Genomic DNA, 15,405 nt, shown 5'->3' on the forward strand with positions numbered 1-15,405 from the left:
CTGCGTCACCCGTCGCGAGTTGCTGGCTATTGTTTGTTTTGTACAGCAATTTAGATCGTATCTCTATGGCCGTCACTTTACGGTCCGGACGGACCACGCGGCGCTTCAGTATTCATTGAGGGTCGCCCAACCCTCGGGCCAATTGTCACGGTGGTTGGAAGTCCTCCAGGACTATCAGTTCACGACCACATACCGTAAGGGGTTGCGCACATTAACGCCGATGCCCTGTCGCGATTGTCGCCTTGTCACAAATGTGCGTGCTTAATGGGATCGGCGCGCTGTAAACCGCCAGCTGCGGAAAGTATGGGGGCGTTGGCCGCGACCGCGGATGCACCGATCGGTGATGTTCCCGCTACCCCTGAGGGAGAGGACTCGCTGCTCTCACTGTCGCTGATTGAGTGGGGCCGTCTCCAAATGGCTGACAGCTCCCTGCTAGCGTTGCGTCGCAGGGCAGGGGGTCCCGAGGAGGGCCAGGAGCGAACTGGCTCCTGGGTACTCAAGCAGGGCCTGTTAATGAGATGGGACAATTTGTCCCGGCGGCACGCACTCGTGGTGCCTTCCGCTGTGTGGGGGAAAGTTGTCCTGGCCGCACATGAACGCCTCTTGCATTTGGGAGTAAACAAAACGCTTGCTCTGCTTCAGCGTGACTATTATTGGCCGGGGATGGGGAGTGATGTGGTGAATATTCTAAAGGGGTGTGTTGATTGCGCCAGACGAAAACCGCCGCCCGTGGCGTCAAATCCACCGCTGCAATCTATTCAGGTCTCGCGCACTAACGAGCTCGTTGCGCTCGATATTTTGGGGCCTTTTCCAGTCACGCCTAGGGGAAATAAGTACATGTTGGTTGGTGTCGAATACTTTACCCGGTGGCCTATGGCGTGGCGACTCGCCAACCAGTCGGCGGCGGCTGTGACGGATGCCTTTGTCCAGGGCTACGTTCTGGACAAGGGGGCTCCCGAACGCTTGCTGACCGACCAAGGGAAAATTTTTTCAAGTAAATTGCTGTAAGAGGTGTGCGACCTATTGGGTACTAAGAAGGTGCGTACCTCCCCGTACCACCCACAGACAGACGGGATAGTGGAGCGACTCCACAGGACTTTGACTTCTATGCTGTGCCAGCAGGTGTGTGAGGCACATGTTGACTGGGACCTGCAGGTCCCGGGGGTCCTCGCCGCGTATAGAATGGCCCCCCATGCAGCAACGGGATTTTCCCCATTCTATCTGATGTATGGTCGGGAGGCCGACCCGCCCATGGAAACGCAGCTGGGACTGTCCACGCCACGAACGAATTCGAAATTGGCTGAACATATTAAATTTAACTTTCATAAGCTGACCGAGGCACGGGAGGCCGCACGGCTTAATTCGCGGGCTCGCCAAATTGCCAACGAGCGTTTGCGTGCACGGAAGGTGTCCGTGCACAACTGGAAACCAGGCGATAGGGCCTGGCTGCACTGCCCTCAGGCACCTTTGGCTACGTCGCCTAAATTGTTGAAGCCATGGCGGGGACCCGTGGAGGTCGTGCGGGTTGCACGCCCCCAGTGTGTTCAGATAAAATGGGGAAAGCGCCGTTGGTACGTCCACCCCTCCCGACTGAAACCATTCTCGCCTCCATATGGCCTCCCTTTGTGTCGTGAGGGCCGAGCATGTGACGTGACCGACGACCCAAGGGGGGAAATGTCTCCGCCTGATCCTCACATGTCTCCGCCTGATCCGCTCCCAGGTGTCTCGGAACTGACAGCTGCCGACCACCGGCGGCCGGATCCCCGCGGCGCGGCCGGTCCTTCCAGGCCCGATCCGCGCCTTCCAGGGCTGCCGGAGCCACCAGACGGTCGTCAGCATCCCGTCCCATACGATGGACCGGCCAGGCGGACTCGCGCTAAGTCGTGCAACTTTTCATGACCAACCGAATGAGGGGCCGACGCGGCCGGAGCGCCTCGTCACTGCGTTCCTCATCCGCTCGACCGCTCTATCATCCCGGTGGAGGAGCGAGCGGAGGGGGGGGATCGATAGTCACAGAGACACTGGACACGTTCTTTTTCTTGGACTTGCTTTTATTGTGTTGTTCGTCGGTTTGTACATAGCTTGTTGTCTAGGTGTTGTGTGTTGTTGTTGACTTTTATTGTGTTGGTTGTCGGTTTGTACATAGGTTGTTGTCGGGTGTTGTGTCGTTGTGTTGTTGTTGTTGCGTTACGGGGCACACTGGGGGGTGGGGTTTTGTTGTGTTGTTTAGCAGCCGGGCTGGCTGCGAGCTATGTGGGAGGGGGTGATGTAGTGGTGATACGCGCTGGGGTAGGGATCGTGTGCCAGCGCGTAGTGATTGGCTGTGTGTGTTGGTGACGCGCGCTGACGGTGAAGGATCAGGGGTCAGCGCGGGGTCGGGGGTTATGAGGCAGTGATTGGCTGGGTATCAGTGACGCGCGCTGACAGCGATGGGATCCTGGGGCAAGTGCGCGGGGATTGGTCAACTAAGGGGGATGCTCACGTCGAGGTCCGCATACGCTCCGTCTCCCGAGAGCGGGGGCTATATAAGGTGGTGCGCACAGGCGCACGGGGAGTGGGTGACCAGCGAAGACTGAAGACGGAGGAGGAAGAGATAGGGCCCTGCGGCACCTAGTCCCGCTGTCCTTGTAAGGGCCGGGGCTCTGTGTGACCCAGAGGCGGGACCCTGGGACCCGGGGCCGAACGTCCGTGTGAGGGCCGGCCCTCGGGACCCAGAGGTTGTGACCCACGCCCAAGCTGGGGTGGGCCTGGAGGCTCCACGGACGTTACGGGGCTGGAGTGCAGTGTGAGCATGCAGTGTGAGCATGCAGTGTGAGCATGCAGCATGAGCCATAGTAACTACACGTGTCAAGTGGAGTGTGTAGTGGGAAAGGTAGTGACCACACGTGTCAAGTGAAGTGTGTGTAGTGTGAGGAATAGTGACCACACGTTGTATCGTGACAAGTCAAGGTTTAATAAAAAAGTGTGCTACCCGTCAAGTGGTTTCCTGCCGTCATTCCGAATACTTCACATGTACAACAGAGCTCTCTTATCTGCAGCCACGTGGGACAATGCCGTTCGAAGATAACGCGTGAACTCTCCTCGTGTGACAGTGATCTGAATCATCGCGGGTGGGGAAAATGACACCTGTAGTCATCCCATTGCTTATCTTGTTGTTGCAATGCCCGCCACGTGGGTTTGCTCTGTAAATGTGAACCGGCCTTCACCCTTCCCTCGTGTCTGCTGCGTGAGACGAAGCCTCCCACACGCGCTCTCGTCTCATCTTATACACAGCAACAACAGTAAACAAGAATAGGAGAGGTCATTGGGACGTTTAGACCCAACGACAATGATGACTGGAGTCCAGGAAAGGACCTGAACTGAGTTGTTGGCTTGAGCAGAATTCTCCAAGGATCACGTTTGGTTCCTCACCTGGGGAGAACCTTTCACCACGAACCTCTCCCCAGGAACCTCTCACCACGAAACTCTTACCACGAACCTCTCACCAGGAATCTCTCACTACGAACCTCTCATCACCAACCTCTCACCACGAACCTCTCACCACGAACCTCTCACCACGAACCTCTCACCACGTAGCTGCTCGTTCTGACTGCAACGAAACTCAACTCTGGGTTATTTGCAAAAGGATGCCTGGTCAGGGCCACTTCTTGGCACGGTCTGCAAGAATGGATTCTCCTCACTACAGAACACCACAGTATTCGAAATACTGCATTTGTTTTTTTACATGTATTCATAATACAGAGGGAATACCGAGTTATTAAACTGGGTCATCATATTTTACAGTACACCAACACAGTGCACATCAAGTAAAAGTATTTTATTTTTATTTTCTTTATACATTTATTTCATTTAGAAAATCCCTTCAGATGTAACGCCTCATGCACAAGGGTGTCAAGACCATATATTGATATATTCGTTTGAATGACACTTTATAAACGAATATGTATATATGTATGTTGAACTTATTTTGCCCAGTACATAGCCAACCGTGATTATCGGAGGTGCGGGGGAAGGACAACAAACTATACACAAAAATCAGTTAGAAATAAATGAGTTTTCAATCTACAGTTTTGAATCTACACCCAACAACAGCTGCTGTTCGCCGCTAAGAGCGTCTTCTACAGGGGCCGATCTTGACACCGCTGGTACCACTCCTCTACAAGTCCAACCAGCTCCACATTCTCCTGTAGCACGTCAGTTTCTTCTCTAGCCCTTATCGTGTCCATTAGCCTCATTTGTTTGGCCAACAGAACTGCTTGGGCATGCGGTAGCTGGGCAATGCGAGCTGCATGCTTCAGCCAACACCGTCTTGCCTGCCGTGACGAGCTCACCAATGATACTGTCTGGATCTTTCAAGGATCTGTGAGCTCTTCACACAATCCTGTCTGGTTAAAGCCAGGATGGATCGTAGGCAGGTCAGCCTGAATGGTTAAACCCCGCACAGATCTCCCCTTAAAGGGCTCCACGTTTTGCAAGTGTAGTGGGTCCAACTGAGTCGCAGACGTTGTTCCTTTCGGAGGCAACACTTTTATTTGTAACACCGTAACACCGTAACACAAAGCGGTAACTGCCCCTTTACCAGACTACAGCGAGTTATTGCTACGAAGGGTCGATCCCTCACACGGATCTCTGACCACGTGGTTGCCTCGTAGGACGGAGAGCTTCAGCTTGAGACGTAGAGCTTCTAGCTTGTAGATGTTGAGCTTCCAGCTTGTAGAATGCAGCGACCCCGGTCCCTCTCATGGACCCGCCTTATATCCCACTCTGGTCGGAGCCGCTCCGCCCTCGGCCCCGCCCGCCTTCCCTCTCGAACCTTCTCAAGAGCTCTCTCCAGACACGTGATCACCCACCAATCCCCCCACCCAGAGCCCCCTGTGTAGGCATCACGTGTTTACAGGGTCAACCAGAGTGCCATGGCCTGGGGCAACCCTGCCCCTGGGCTGACACTCTCCCCCTCGGGAAAGCCCCCACCACACACTGTGTATGGTGCCCGCACTATCCCAATGCTCGCCAAGCCCCGCTAGGGCTGGTATTACACACAGCCACCCACACGGCGCTGTCCCTGCTAGGGCTGGTATTACACACAGCCACCCACACGGCGCTGTCCCTGCTAGGGCTGGTATTACACACAGCCACTCACACGGCGCTGTCCACGCTAGGGCTGGTATTACACACAGCCACCCACACGGTGCTGTCCACGCTAGGGCTGGTATTACACACAGCCACCCACACGGCGCTGTCCACGTTAGGGCTGGTATTACACACAGCCACCCACACGGCGCTGTCCCTGCTAGGGCTGGTATTACACACAGCCACCCACACGGTGCTGTCCACGCTAGGGCTGGTATTACACACAGCCACCCACACGGTGCTGTCCACGCTAGGGCTGGTATTACACACAGCCACCCACACGGCGCTGTCCACGCTAGGGCTGGTATTACACACAGCCACCCACACGGCGCTGTCCCTGCTAGGGCTGGTATTACACACAGCCACCCACACGGCGCTGTCCCTGCTAGGGCTGGTATTACACACAGCCACCCACACGGTGCTGTCCCTGCTAGGGCTGGTATTACACACAGCCACCCACACGGCGCTGTCCCTGCTAGGGCTGGTATTACACACAGCCACCCACACGGTGCTGTCCCTGCTAGGGCTGGTATTACACACAGCCACCCACACGGCGCTGTCCCTGCTAGGGCTGGTATTACACACAGCCACCCACACGGCGCTGTCCCTGCTAGGGCTGGTATTACACACAGCCACCCACACGGCGCTGTCCCCGCTAGGGCTGGTATTACACACAGCCACCCACACGGCGCTGTCCCTGCTAGGGCTGGTATTACACACAGCCACCCACACGGCGCTGTCCCCGCTAGGGCTGGTATTACACACAGCTACCCACACGGCGCTGTCCCCGCTAGGGCTGGTATTACACACAGCCACCCACACGGCGCTGTCCCCGCTAGGGCTGGTATTACACACAGCCACCCACACGGCGCTGTCCCTGCTAGGGCTGGTATTACACACAGCCACCCACACGGCGCTGTCCGTGCTAGGGCTGGTATTACACACAGCCACCCACACGGCGCTGTCCCCACTAGGGCTGGTATTACACACAGCCACCCACACGGCGCTGTCCCTGCTAGGGCTGGTATTACACACAGCCACCCACACGGTGCTGTCCCTGCTAGGGCTGGTATTACACACAGCCACCCACACGGCGCTGTCCCTGCTAGGGCTGGTATTACACACAGCCACCCACACGGCGCTGTCCCTGCTAGGGCTGGTATTACACACAGCCACCCACACGGCGCTGTCCCTGCTAGGGCTGGTATTACACACAGCCACCCACACGGCGCTGTCCCCGCTAGGGCTGGTATTACACACAGCCACCCACACGGCGCTGTCCCCGCTAGGGCTGGTATTACACACAGCCACCCACACGGCGCTGTCCCTGCTAGGGCTGGTATTACACACAGCCACCCACACGGCGCTGTCCCTGCTAGGGCTGGTATTACACACAGCCACCCACACGGCGCTGTCCCCACTAGGGCTGGTATTACACACAGCCACCCACACGGCGCTGTCCCTGCTAGGGCTGGTATTACACACAGCCACCCACACGGCGCTGTCCCCACTAGGGCTGGTATTACACACAGACACCCACACGGCGCTGTCCCCGCTAGGGCTGGTATTACACACAGCCACCCACACGGCGCTGTCCCCGCTAGGGCTGGTATTACACACAGCCACCCACACGGCGCTGTCCCCGCTAGGGCTGGTATTACACACAGCCACCCACACGGGGCTGTCCCCGCTAGGGCTGGTGTTACACACAGCCACCCACACGGTGCTGTCCCCGCTAGGGCTAGTATTACACACAGCCACCCACACGGTGCTGTCCCCACTAGGGCTGGTATTACACACAGCCACCCACACGGTGCTGTCCCCGCTAGGGCTGGTATTACACACAGCCACCCACACGGCGCTGTCCCCACTAGGGCTGGTATTACACACAGCCACCCACACGGCGCTGTCCCTGCTAGGGCTGGTATTACACACAGCCACCCACACGGCGCTGTCCCTGCTAGGGCTGGTATTACACACAGCCACCCACACGGCGCTGTCCCCACTAGGGCTGGTATTACACACAGCCACCCACACGGCGCTGTCCCCACTAGGGCTGGTATTACACACAGCCACCCACACGGCGCTGTCCACGATGTAAGAACATCGAACGGCACGACCCTTCCGGGCCGGCACCATAGAGTGACATCCCCGATGTCACTACACAAGCATAGAGAATGGAGGGAATAACTGTGGCTGAGATCCAGAGCTTCGTATGGAGCAATAGGCCAGGTAGCTTCCACACGACGTTAAGCAGCTGATGAAAAGATAATGCCGCTTGGCAAATTCGGAATGAGACCTCAGGTGCCAAACCGGAGCTGGCCATTTTCACACTGACCAGGTATAGGAACTTCTCCACTCTCTTCCCTCAAGGGGAGTTGAGGAGGTAGAATGTTTGGTGAGGCTAATAATAAGGCCCAACATCGTTGTGGCATGCCCCGGGTTAAGTCGTAGCATATCCAACTCATTGTCAGAGTGATCAGCAATTACCAGATCATCAGCATATGTTAACTAATAGGTAGCCATCCCCTAACCACACCCGGGCATCAATCAGCCTCCCATATTAATTTATATCAGATGGAAATTCTCACGGTACCATAAAAAGCTTATCGAACAAAATGGTCAAAGTCATTTAAAAATAATGTATGAGCCAGAATACATCCCTGTCGCACCCCAAGGTTAACAGGGAATGGCTCTGACTCCCGATCAATTAGCATTATCTAGGCCTGCCCACCGTCATGAAAGTCACTCAGGCACACAAATACATAACAAAGACGTCAAGACACGTATACACACACACACTGTAAATTTATAACTGATACGGTTTTCAATTATACAGTCAATATCACACTCGGTTGGCTATGCACAGTGCGAAAGACGTTCAACATACATACATAATGCACCCAGTGAAACACGTGGATATATAATAAGAAGTTGCACACCGAGGATTCTCGTAGAAGGCACTGTGGCTGTAGCAGCTGCAGATGTCCATGGGAGTTGCAATTAGAGATGTAGACGAGTCGCGGCTGGCGACACGCTTAGCGTCGAGAGGCAGCTCTTTCTGGCGGTGCATTACAGTCATCGCAATGCAATGCAGCAAGCGGGAGGTGAGATCCCGTCATTTTTTGTGTGCTAGTTTGTTGTCCCTTTCCCCCCGCACCTCCGATTAGCACGGTTGGCTACGAACGGTGCGAAAGAAGTTCAGCATATGTACACGTGTGGTGCCACAACCGCGGAGCAACTCCACAAGCGCCGCAATTCTTTCCTACCCCCACCCTGAGCACACTGACATGCACGCAGCACACACACACGTAGTGTCCCAGTGGGGGATCGCCTGGCACAATGGGTTTTCATCCGAAGGGTCCCTAGGTGGGAAGTCCCGCGGTTTCCTGGTGCCAGGAGATTGGCCGACCCTCACAGGACAAATCACATTGCGGCGCCCATAAATTGGCTTAAAAATTTATGGGCGCACAAAGGTTTACCGGGCCAGTTGCAATGAGTCACGCACGACATCGGGGAGACGGGCTGGGGGGAAATATTAAGCGAGCAGGGGAGGATCCGAGCACCACCTCTTCAACAGCCTGGTCGCCAAGATCCCCCCCCCCCTGCCGTCTTGCCTCCTCGAGCCGCTCGCAGCATTCGTGTGATCTCAGCGAGTGCTGCTACGAGGCAGTGATAGGCGCGGGTTTTTTCGTCATCCTCCCTCCGACTCTCACAGCGTCTGTGCGACGCCGTGAGTACAGCTGCTAGGTACGTGACATGGCGTGTAAGTGTTTGGGGACTTGGGTAGCAGTAGGCTAGGCTCTGCTCGCACAATATTCCCTCTGGGCAGTGCAGGGTTTGCGCCGTGAATAAAACTTAGCACAGAGCATCGGTGTGGTGTCTGTGCTTCCTGTGTGTGGCGGCTGCGTGGGTGGACGCGCGGCGAGAGTGAGGGCAGAGCCGCAGCACGAGCGCTCGTTGAGATAATCGCCTGCAGGTGCGGGCGCGTTAGCGCAGCTGCTGCAGCGTCAGCTGTGGTGTGTGCGCGTGTTAGAATATAATCGCCCGCAGGCGCGCGCGTGTTCGCGCAGCGCTCGCGTTAGCTGCAGTTTGTGTTAAGAGGAAACCGCTCGCAAGTGTGGGTGCGGTCACACAGCTGTGCGCCGCGTCTGCGTGAGTGTGTGTGCGAGTGAGGACTAACTCTGCACGGCGCACGCGCGGGGGGGGGGGCGATCACTCGGTCGGCGGGTGCCCGGCGGGAGCCGATCGACGCGGTGAGGGCGGTGGGGTGGACGCCGCCCCCCACACATGCATCAGGCATCAGTTCAGGTCCAGGTGAAGGCCGGCTGATGGCAGAGCTGCCTTGCGTCCGTGTGAGCGTTCCCACGCCGTCGTGGGAACGCGAGCAGGCGGCGGTCGTCCCAGCAGCCCGCGGACTGTGACGCGCACGGTAAGCGCGTGGCTCCCGGCGTGTGGAGTGGGCTGCGCTATATAGGAGGCGTCAAATGGGTAGCAAAGGGAGAGACTCTAGAAGCTGCTTGCCTGTCGCCATGAAGCTGTTGCTGTTCGCCACGCTGGTCGCCGGGCTTCACGCCGCCAATCTGGGTGAGTGCCGCTGGCGTTGTGCGCAGAGCAAAGCGCACGAGTGGCAGGGCAAAGCGCACGGTCTCACAGGGGCCGCGTGGTGCATCGGACTCGTCCGTATTCGGCCGCTGCACTTAAACACTCCCCCGCGTTTTCTCATTGTGAGCAGGAGGAGCTTCTGTAAACTTTGTATCTAATTCATGTCCGTGGTATACTGCACAAGGGGTTTGGCAGCCACACACCCCAACAGCAACAGTAGCGGTACGCGCTATGAACCGAAACTCCGTTTGCCTGAACATCGCCCCCTGACACTCCCCTCGTGTGAATGTGCCGCACGGAAACTCATCCAGGTCCCTACGCCGACCCGCGCTACGTGAACAACTATGACCAGCTTCTGAACTTCAACTGCCCTTCCCACCAGAGCATCTCGCAAGTGCAGAGGTGAGTTGTTGCCCCATGCCCTCTCCGGACCAGCCACGTTACAGTGAGAACAAGGAATAACTTACAGCTCTGTCAGTCCACTGCTGGGTGGAGGCCTTCTCGCGCCGTGTCGGTCGTGGGGATTGTTTGACCATACTTTACCACGCTGGTCGGTGCGGGTTTAAAGTTTAAAATGTATTTGGTTTAACTAGGTGTCAACGCAAGACTGGGATCGGCTGCTTTGCAAGAAGTGACCCGGGGTTGCCCAAAATGACACCAGCAATAACATAAAACAATGACAGCAATAAGTGCAATAAAACAAATGCAATAACGTTACATAAACAAACATCGATTGAGTGCACGAGGGGTGATGCGCGGCGCGGCGCTCCGGTGTCGCCCCGCAGTATTCACGACAACGGCAAGGAAGACCGGATTTGGGACTTCCGCTGCAAAGGAACCTTCGACACGAGCCGCACCGTCACCTGCACGCAGAGCAACTACGTCAACAACTTCGACGAGGCCTTCTCCTTCACCTGCCCTTTCCACTCGGCTCTGAATGGCATGGAGAGCTACCACGACAACGGCAAGGAGGACCGCAGGTGCGCAGCTCCCACACCTCGACTCGCAGCTCCCACACCTCGACTCGCGTACGCAAACAAAGATCCCCCCAGTGTAGCCTTGCCAGACTGTTGGGGTAAGGGCTGTTAGCGAGCACCTATGAAGGCCGGAACGGTACACGAGAGGGTGGGTTGCCAGCACCACGTTCGGCCGCCTTTGTCTCCCCAGTGGCGATGTTTCCTATATGTGAGGCTGAGTCGTGCACCCAGGCAACGTGACCTACATAGCCGCTTCACCCAACACGCCCCGACTCGTCAAGTGCAGAGGGGGGAAATTGCTTCCCCTGCTTCCCCCGTTCCTGATTGCAATCCAATCAATCGTTGCAAGAGACGCAGGCAAGTGCTTAGAAAGCGTCGGCTCCATACATTCCGGGAAGTGTCGCAATCGCTTATTTGGTTTTGATGCCTGGCCAGGAGGTATTTGGCAGAATTGAAATCAATTGAAGAGTTGGGAAGTCGTACTCGTTGATAAAAACAAGTCCGACTCTGTTTGACACGTAGTAGGGCTTTCGCGACCAACGTTATCCATAACAGAGGTTTGTTTTGGGTTAGATCGCATACATATAGATGTGTCGTTACACCCGCCACCACAATGTTGTGGGTTTACTGTCCAACACACCGGTGTGCTGAACTAGAATCTAACTGGTCACGTTTTGATTACTAATTGGCTGTCGGGTGGTGGTGGGTTTTAACGACACAACATTTATATTTACGCCCCCCCCTTCCCCCCCAATAAACCTCTTGTGGACAACTTTGTTTCCAAGCGTGGGAAGCAGATAAAGTGGAGACTAACCCCCGCCATAGGAAAGTGGAGTTTCCACCACTGGCTCCTTGAGAGAGACTGACACCACGTGGCACGCCCTGCGCATTTTGAATCCGATTTGAGGCTCGGGGTTGCATTGCCCCGTTGTAGTAAACTCGGCCGTCCAGTCCTTCCCACACACGTGACGTTTTACAGTTAACATACTATACTCTGTATCGTCTTTTATTCGCAAATAATGACACCGAACTGAGTCGCGGTCTCCTCCCGATGTAGGTGGAAGTATAATTGCTGCGCCCAGAGCAATGTCTGCTTCAGCGAGTGCTTGTGGACTGACTACGTCAATAACTGGGATGAGCAGTTCAGCTGGACTGTCCCAGACTCCTACTTCTTAGCTGGTGTGTCCAGTTATCACGACAATGGCAAAGAGTAAGTACAGCGAGTCACCTCCTTAAGATACATCTCAATTGTGTTCATATTCACAATGCACACTTGATGCAGCAGCCGCATCATCGTATATTGTCACGTGAACATCACTTTAAACATGAATGAATCATCATGATGAAACGTGCATTTAAAACCAATCAGAGCAGACTGAGACTTAGGGAGACCTGGGTTATGCAAACATCCGATAATAGAAGGCAGGTCGAAATATTAACCACAACAGAAACAGTAGCTTGAGATTATCTGAAGAAATTATCAAATAAAGAATAATGAAGTGATGTAACATGAAGATTGGATTGTAAAGTTGTTGTCATCTCTGCCTGCATCTCTGCCATCATTATACAGACGTCTTCCATCACAATCTGCTTCATCATCTACAGACGGCGATGTCTACTGCCACTCTTGATTTAAAGATCACTAACGACGTCTTCCTACTTCTTTTTAGGGATCGTCGCTGGAAATACCATTTCTGCAAGAAGATATCTTGCTAAGTATTTAGCAAATGTGCCAACTGTGATACCGTGTCTGCAAAAGACAAACCGCATCAGAATAAATTCTTGACGAATACGTGATGTGTCTGTGTGTGTCGTTTGTGTCAGTGCTACGGGTAGTAAATAATATTGATGACATGAATAATATGGCCTCGATAATGTGGACTCAATTAGAAATGAGGGAATATGTCTTGCGTGATTATGCGCGAGGATTGTCCAGCACTTTCGAGGCACCGGTTTGTGCACCACACACTGATTTATAAAACTGCTAAATTTCACGATGTTATGTGGCCAACAGATGGCAGCAATTGAATGGGAAATCATTTGTCCGGAGCTTTGGGTGTGAAACTACTACTGGCTAGGCTGGGATCGAGGTCAGGTCACTGAGTTGAAATCGCATTGCGCGAACCACTGCACCACCGCTCCCTAATTACACAAATAAATTAGCACAACAAAGTTCATGTACAATATGTTCGCTAAACCATTGGGGATATCTGTCAAAAGGGACATAGCCGGAAAACAGCAAAGTGTACCTAGGGCGGCTATTGGAGTCGAACTAACATTACGACTAAAATAAGCTAAGAATGCGTGTCCCTGCGCGCGACGTCACTCCACATGAGGCCCACCTCCCCGCGTGACGTCACTCCACATGAGGCACACCCCCGCGTGACGTCACTCCACATGAGGCACACCCCCGTCATTAATATTTATGAGCGGGTGGATTTTTACATTAACGCAAAGGTCGAACTGAATTAAATAATTTATTATGCAAAGTCACTTCAAATATGACGTTTCTTTACAGAAATTGACAGTAAAAAAATAAATCTACGCAGCAGTGCTACATCTGTGCGTGACGTCACTACAAAAGAGCTCCCCCCCCTTCATGAATATGCATGTACACTCCACATGCCGCACCCCTCCCCTCATTAATAATTATGAGCGGATGACGTCACTCCACATGCCGCACCCCTCCCCAATAACCGTTAACGGGTGACGTCACTCAATATGGGGCAACCCCCCCTCATTAATAATCATGAGGTGAACAATTTTTCGATTGAATATTTCAGGTTTACTGCAATATACAAAAAAGCTCGTCTTCAATAAATCGACAACAGCCAGTTTTAGTGGCGTGATGCCTCTTAATGCTGTTACTCAGGGGAACCTCCAAAGGGCCTGTCTGCTCACATTGGGGTTGGTGGGTCACGATCGGAGGGCGTCCACAGCCACTGGGAGCGCCGTGTTGTAAGTCGATGCAGGCCCAGCTGCGGCGTGCGGGTGGAGCCCTGGTCTCTGAACGTTCTGTAGAGGCCCGACCCATCGGGTTATGGGTGGGAGCTCGGGCGAATGAGGGATTCAGGAACAACGGTAGCGAGATGTGAACTACCTCGCCTGGTGTGCAGGAGGTTGTAGGTTTGATCCCGACGCAGACGCCTGCTGTTTGCGTGTCTTTCTCCTCGTGGTCGTGTCGATTTTTCTCTGGGTCCTCCGGTTTTTCCCTCCGCATTTAAAATCAACATCACGCGTTTTGAGTATTTGGCTGATATACATGTCCACGTGATAAGCCATTTCGTTGAGCTATCATTTGTGATAGCCAGGTCGCTTCTGAAATAGAGCTCCATAGCTTAGTAAAAATAAAAAAATAGTATTGTACAAGGCATTGGTCCGAAGCGTTATGGGCTTTTTGTCGAGAGCCAGGTGGAGGCGTCTCTCTAGCTTCTTCAAAGATGGCAGTCCGAGCCACAGTGGCGGTGTTAAAGAGGGTTGTAAACACGTTCGATTAAAAAAAACCAGAAGACATTTAAAGAGTACGGAGTGAGGGGGTGAAAAGAGTGGAGAATGGCAGCCTTCACGCGGTCCCACTCTGTTGTTAAGTGAGAAATCGCGACGAATGCCGTCAAACGCGGCGACCGAAGATCGATGGTCGATCTCCCGGTCTCCACAGCGACAACAACAACACGAGCCACGCCAAGGGGGCCCTCTTCAGAGCCAAACAACAACGGCGCGCCAGATCGGCCCTGGGACGAGGATCCTCCAACTGAACATTGACGGACTCTCGCGGTCGAAGTGCGAGCATCTCGCGATCATCATGAACACCCACGTGACACTGATGTCCTGACGCTCCAAGAAACCCACGTCTTGGATGGCCGACGTGCCAGTCGCTACCGCATCCATGGATACAACTTTCATGACGAGCCACCACCACGCCAAATATAGCTTGGGCCATAGACGTGATTGAGGTGAAAGTTATTGGAGCATGTGGGAAAAGCTCAAAACAAAATTATTGTTGCAAACACACCAGTCCCACCATGGACACAGACTCACCAGTCACACCATGGGCACGAGGCGACGTCCAGTCACCGGTTGGTTTCGCTTGGGGGTTTATTCTCAACCTCACCTCCAGAATTGGTCACTGTCCAATAGTGAAATAAACCACGGGACAAATTATACAACATCTCAGTTACTTTTGTCTCAAACAACAGACCTGTCAAAATAACCATATTTCAGGGCAAGAGTCAAAGGCAAACAGAATAATAACACAAGTAGATTAGTAAACATGTCCAAGTGCTACAGAGCAATAAATAACGTAGGCTTTCTCAAACTTGCTTGGCCCGCTGATCACCCAGCCTCCCCCAGCCCTGGTGACAAAACGCTTTCACTTTATCTAAATACCAGCAACACTAGTTATTCATATTAGTGGAACATTTTTTTACGCAGCTTTCAGGTTTTTTATAGGGAACATTTAGATCTTAAGGTCGTCTAATCAGGGTAGTTTACCTAACCTTTTTAAATTAAATATCATGAGTAAAATATTAATGTGCGAAACAAAAGGTAAAACGTCATTATTGTACGAATACATCTGCATTTGCATCACAGCCCCGCGGACCACCTGGAGGACCGTCGCGGACCCAGGGCCATATTATCCAATAGGCCACAGTAGGCACTGTGTCTAGGGCCGACTCACCCACCCACTCACCCA

At 53.8% G+C, this 15,405-nt stretch overlaps 1 protein-coding gene across 1 annotated transcript; it reads left to right on the top strand.

The window, feature by feature from the left end:
- The first annotated feature begins 9,559 nt into the window (after positions 1 to 9,559).
- LOC133350763 (hemagglutinin/amebocyte aggregation factor-like) lies at positions 9,560 to 12,504 on the top strand. The gene is made up of 5 exons (XM_061565483.1): positions 9,560 to 9,717; positions 10,047 to 10,137; positions 10,521 to 10,715; positions 11,770 to 11,922; positions 12,383 to 12,504. Exons 1-5 carry the CDS (start codon positions 9,618 to 9,620, stop codon positions 12,426 to 12,428), a joined length of 585 nt encoding a protein of 194 aa, XP_061421467.1. The 5' UTR covers positions 9,560 to 9,617; the 3' UTR covers positions 12,429 to 12,504.
- Positions 12,505 to 15,405: the final 2,901 nt, after the last annotated feature.

This window comes from Lethenteron reissneri, chromosome 35 (genome assembly GCF_015708825.2).
Source record: "Lethenteron reissneri isolate LAM-NWPU_2019-01 chromosome 35, ASM1570882v1, whole genome shotgun sequence".
Taxonomy (NCBI): Eukaryota; Metazoa; Chordata; class Hyperoartia; order Petromyzontiformes; family Petromyzontidae; genus Lethenteron; species Lethenteron reissneri.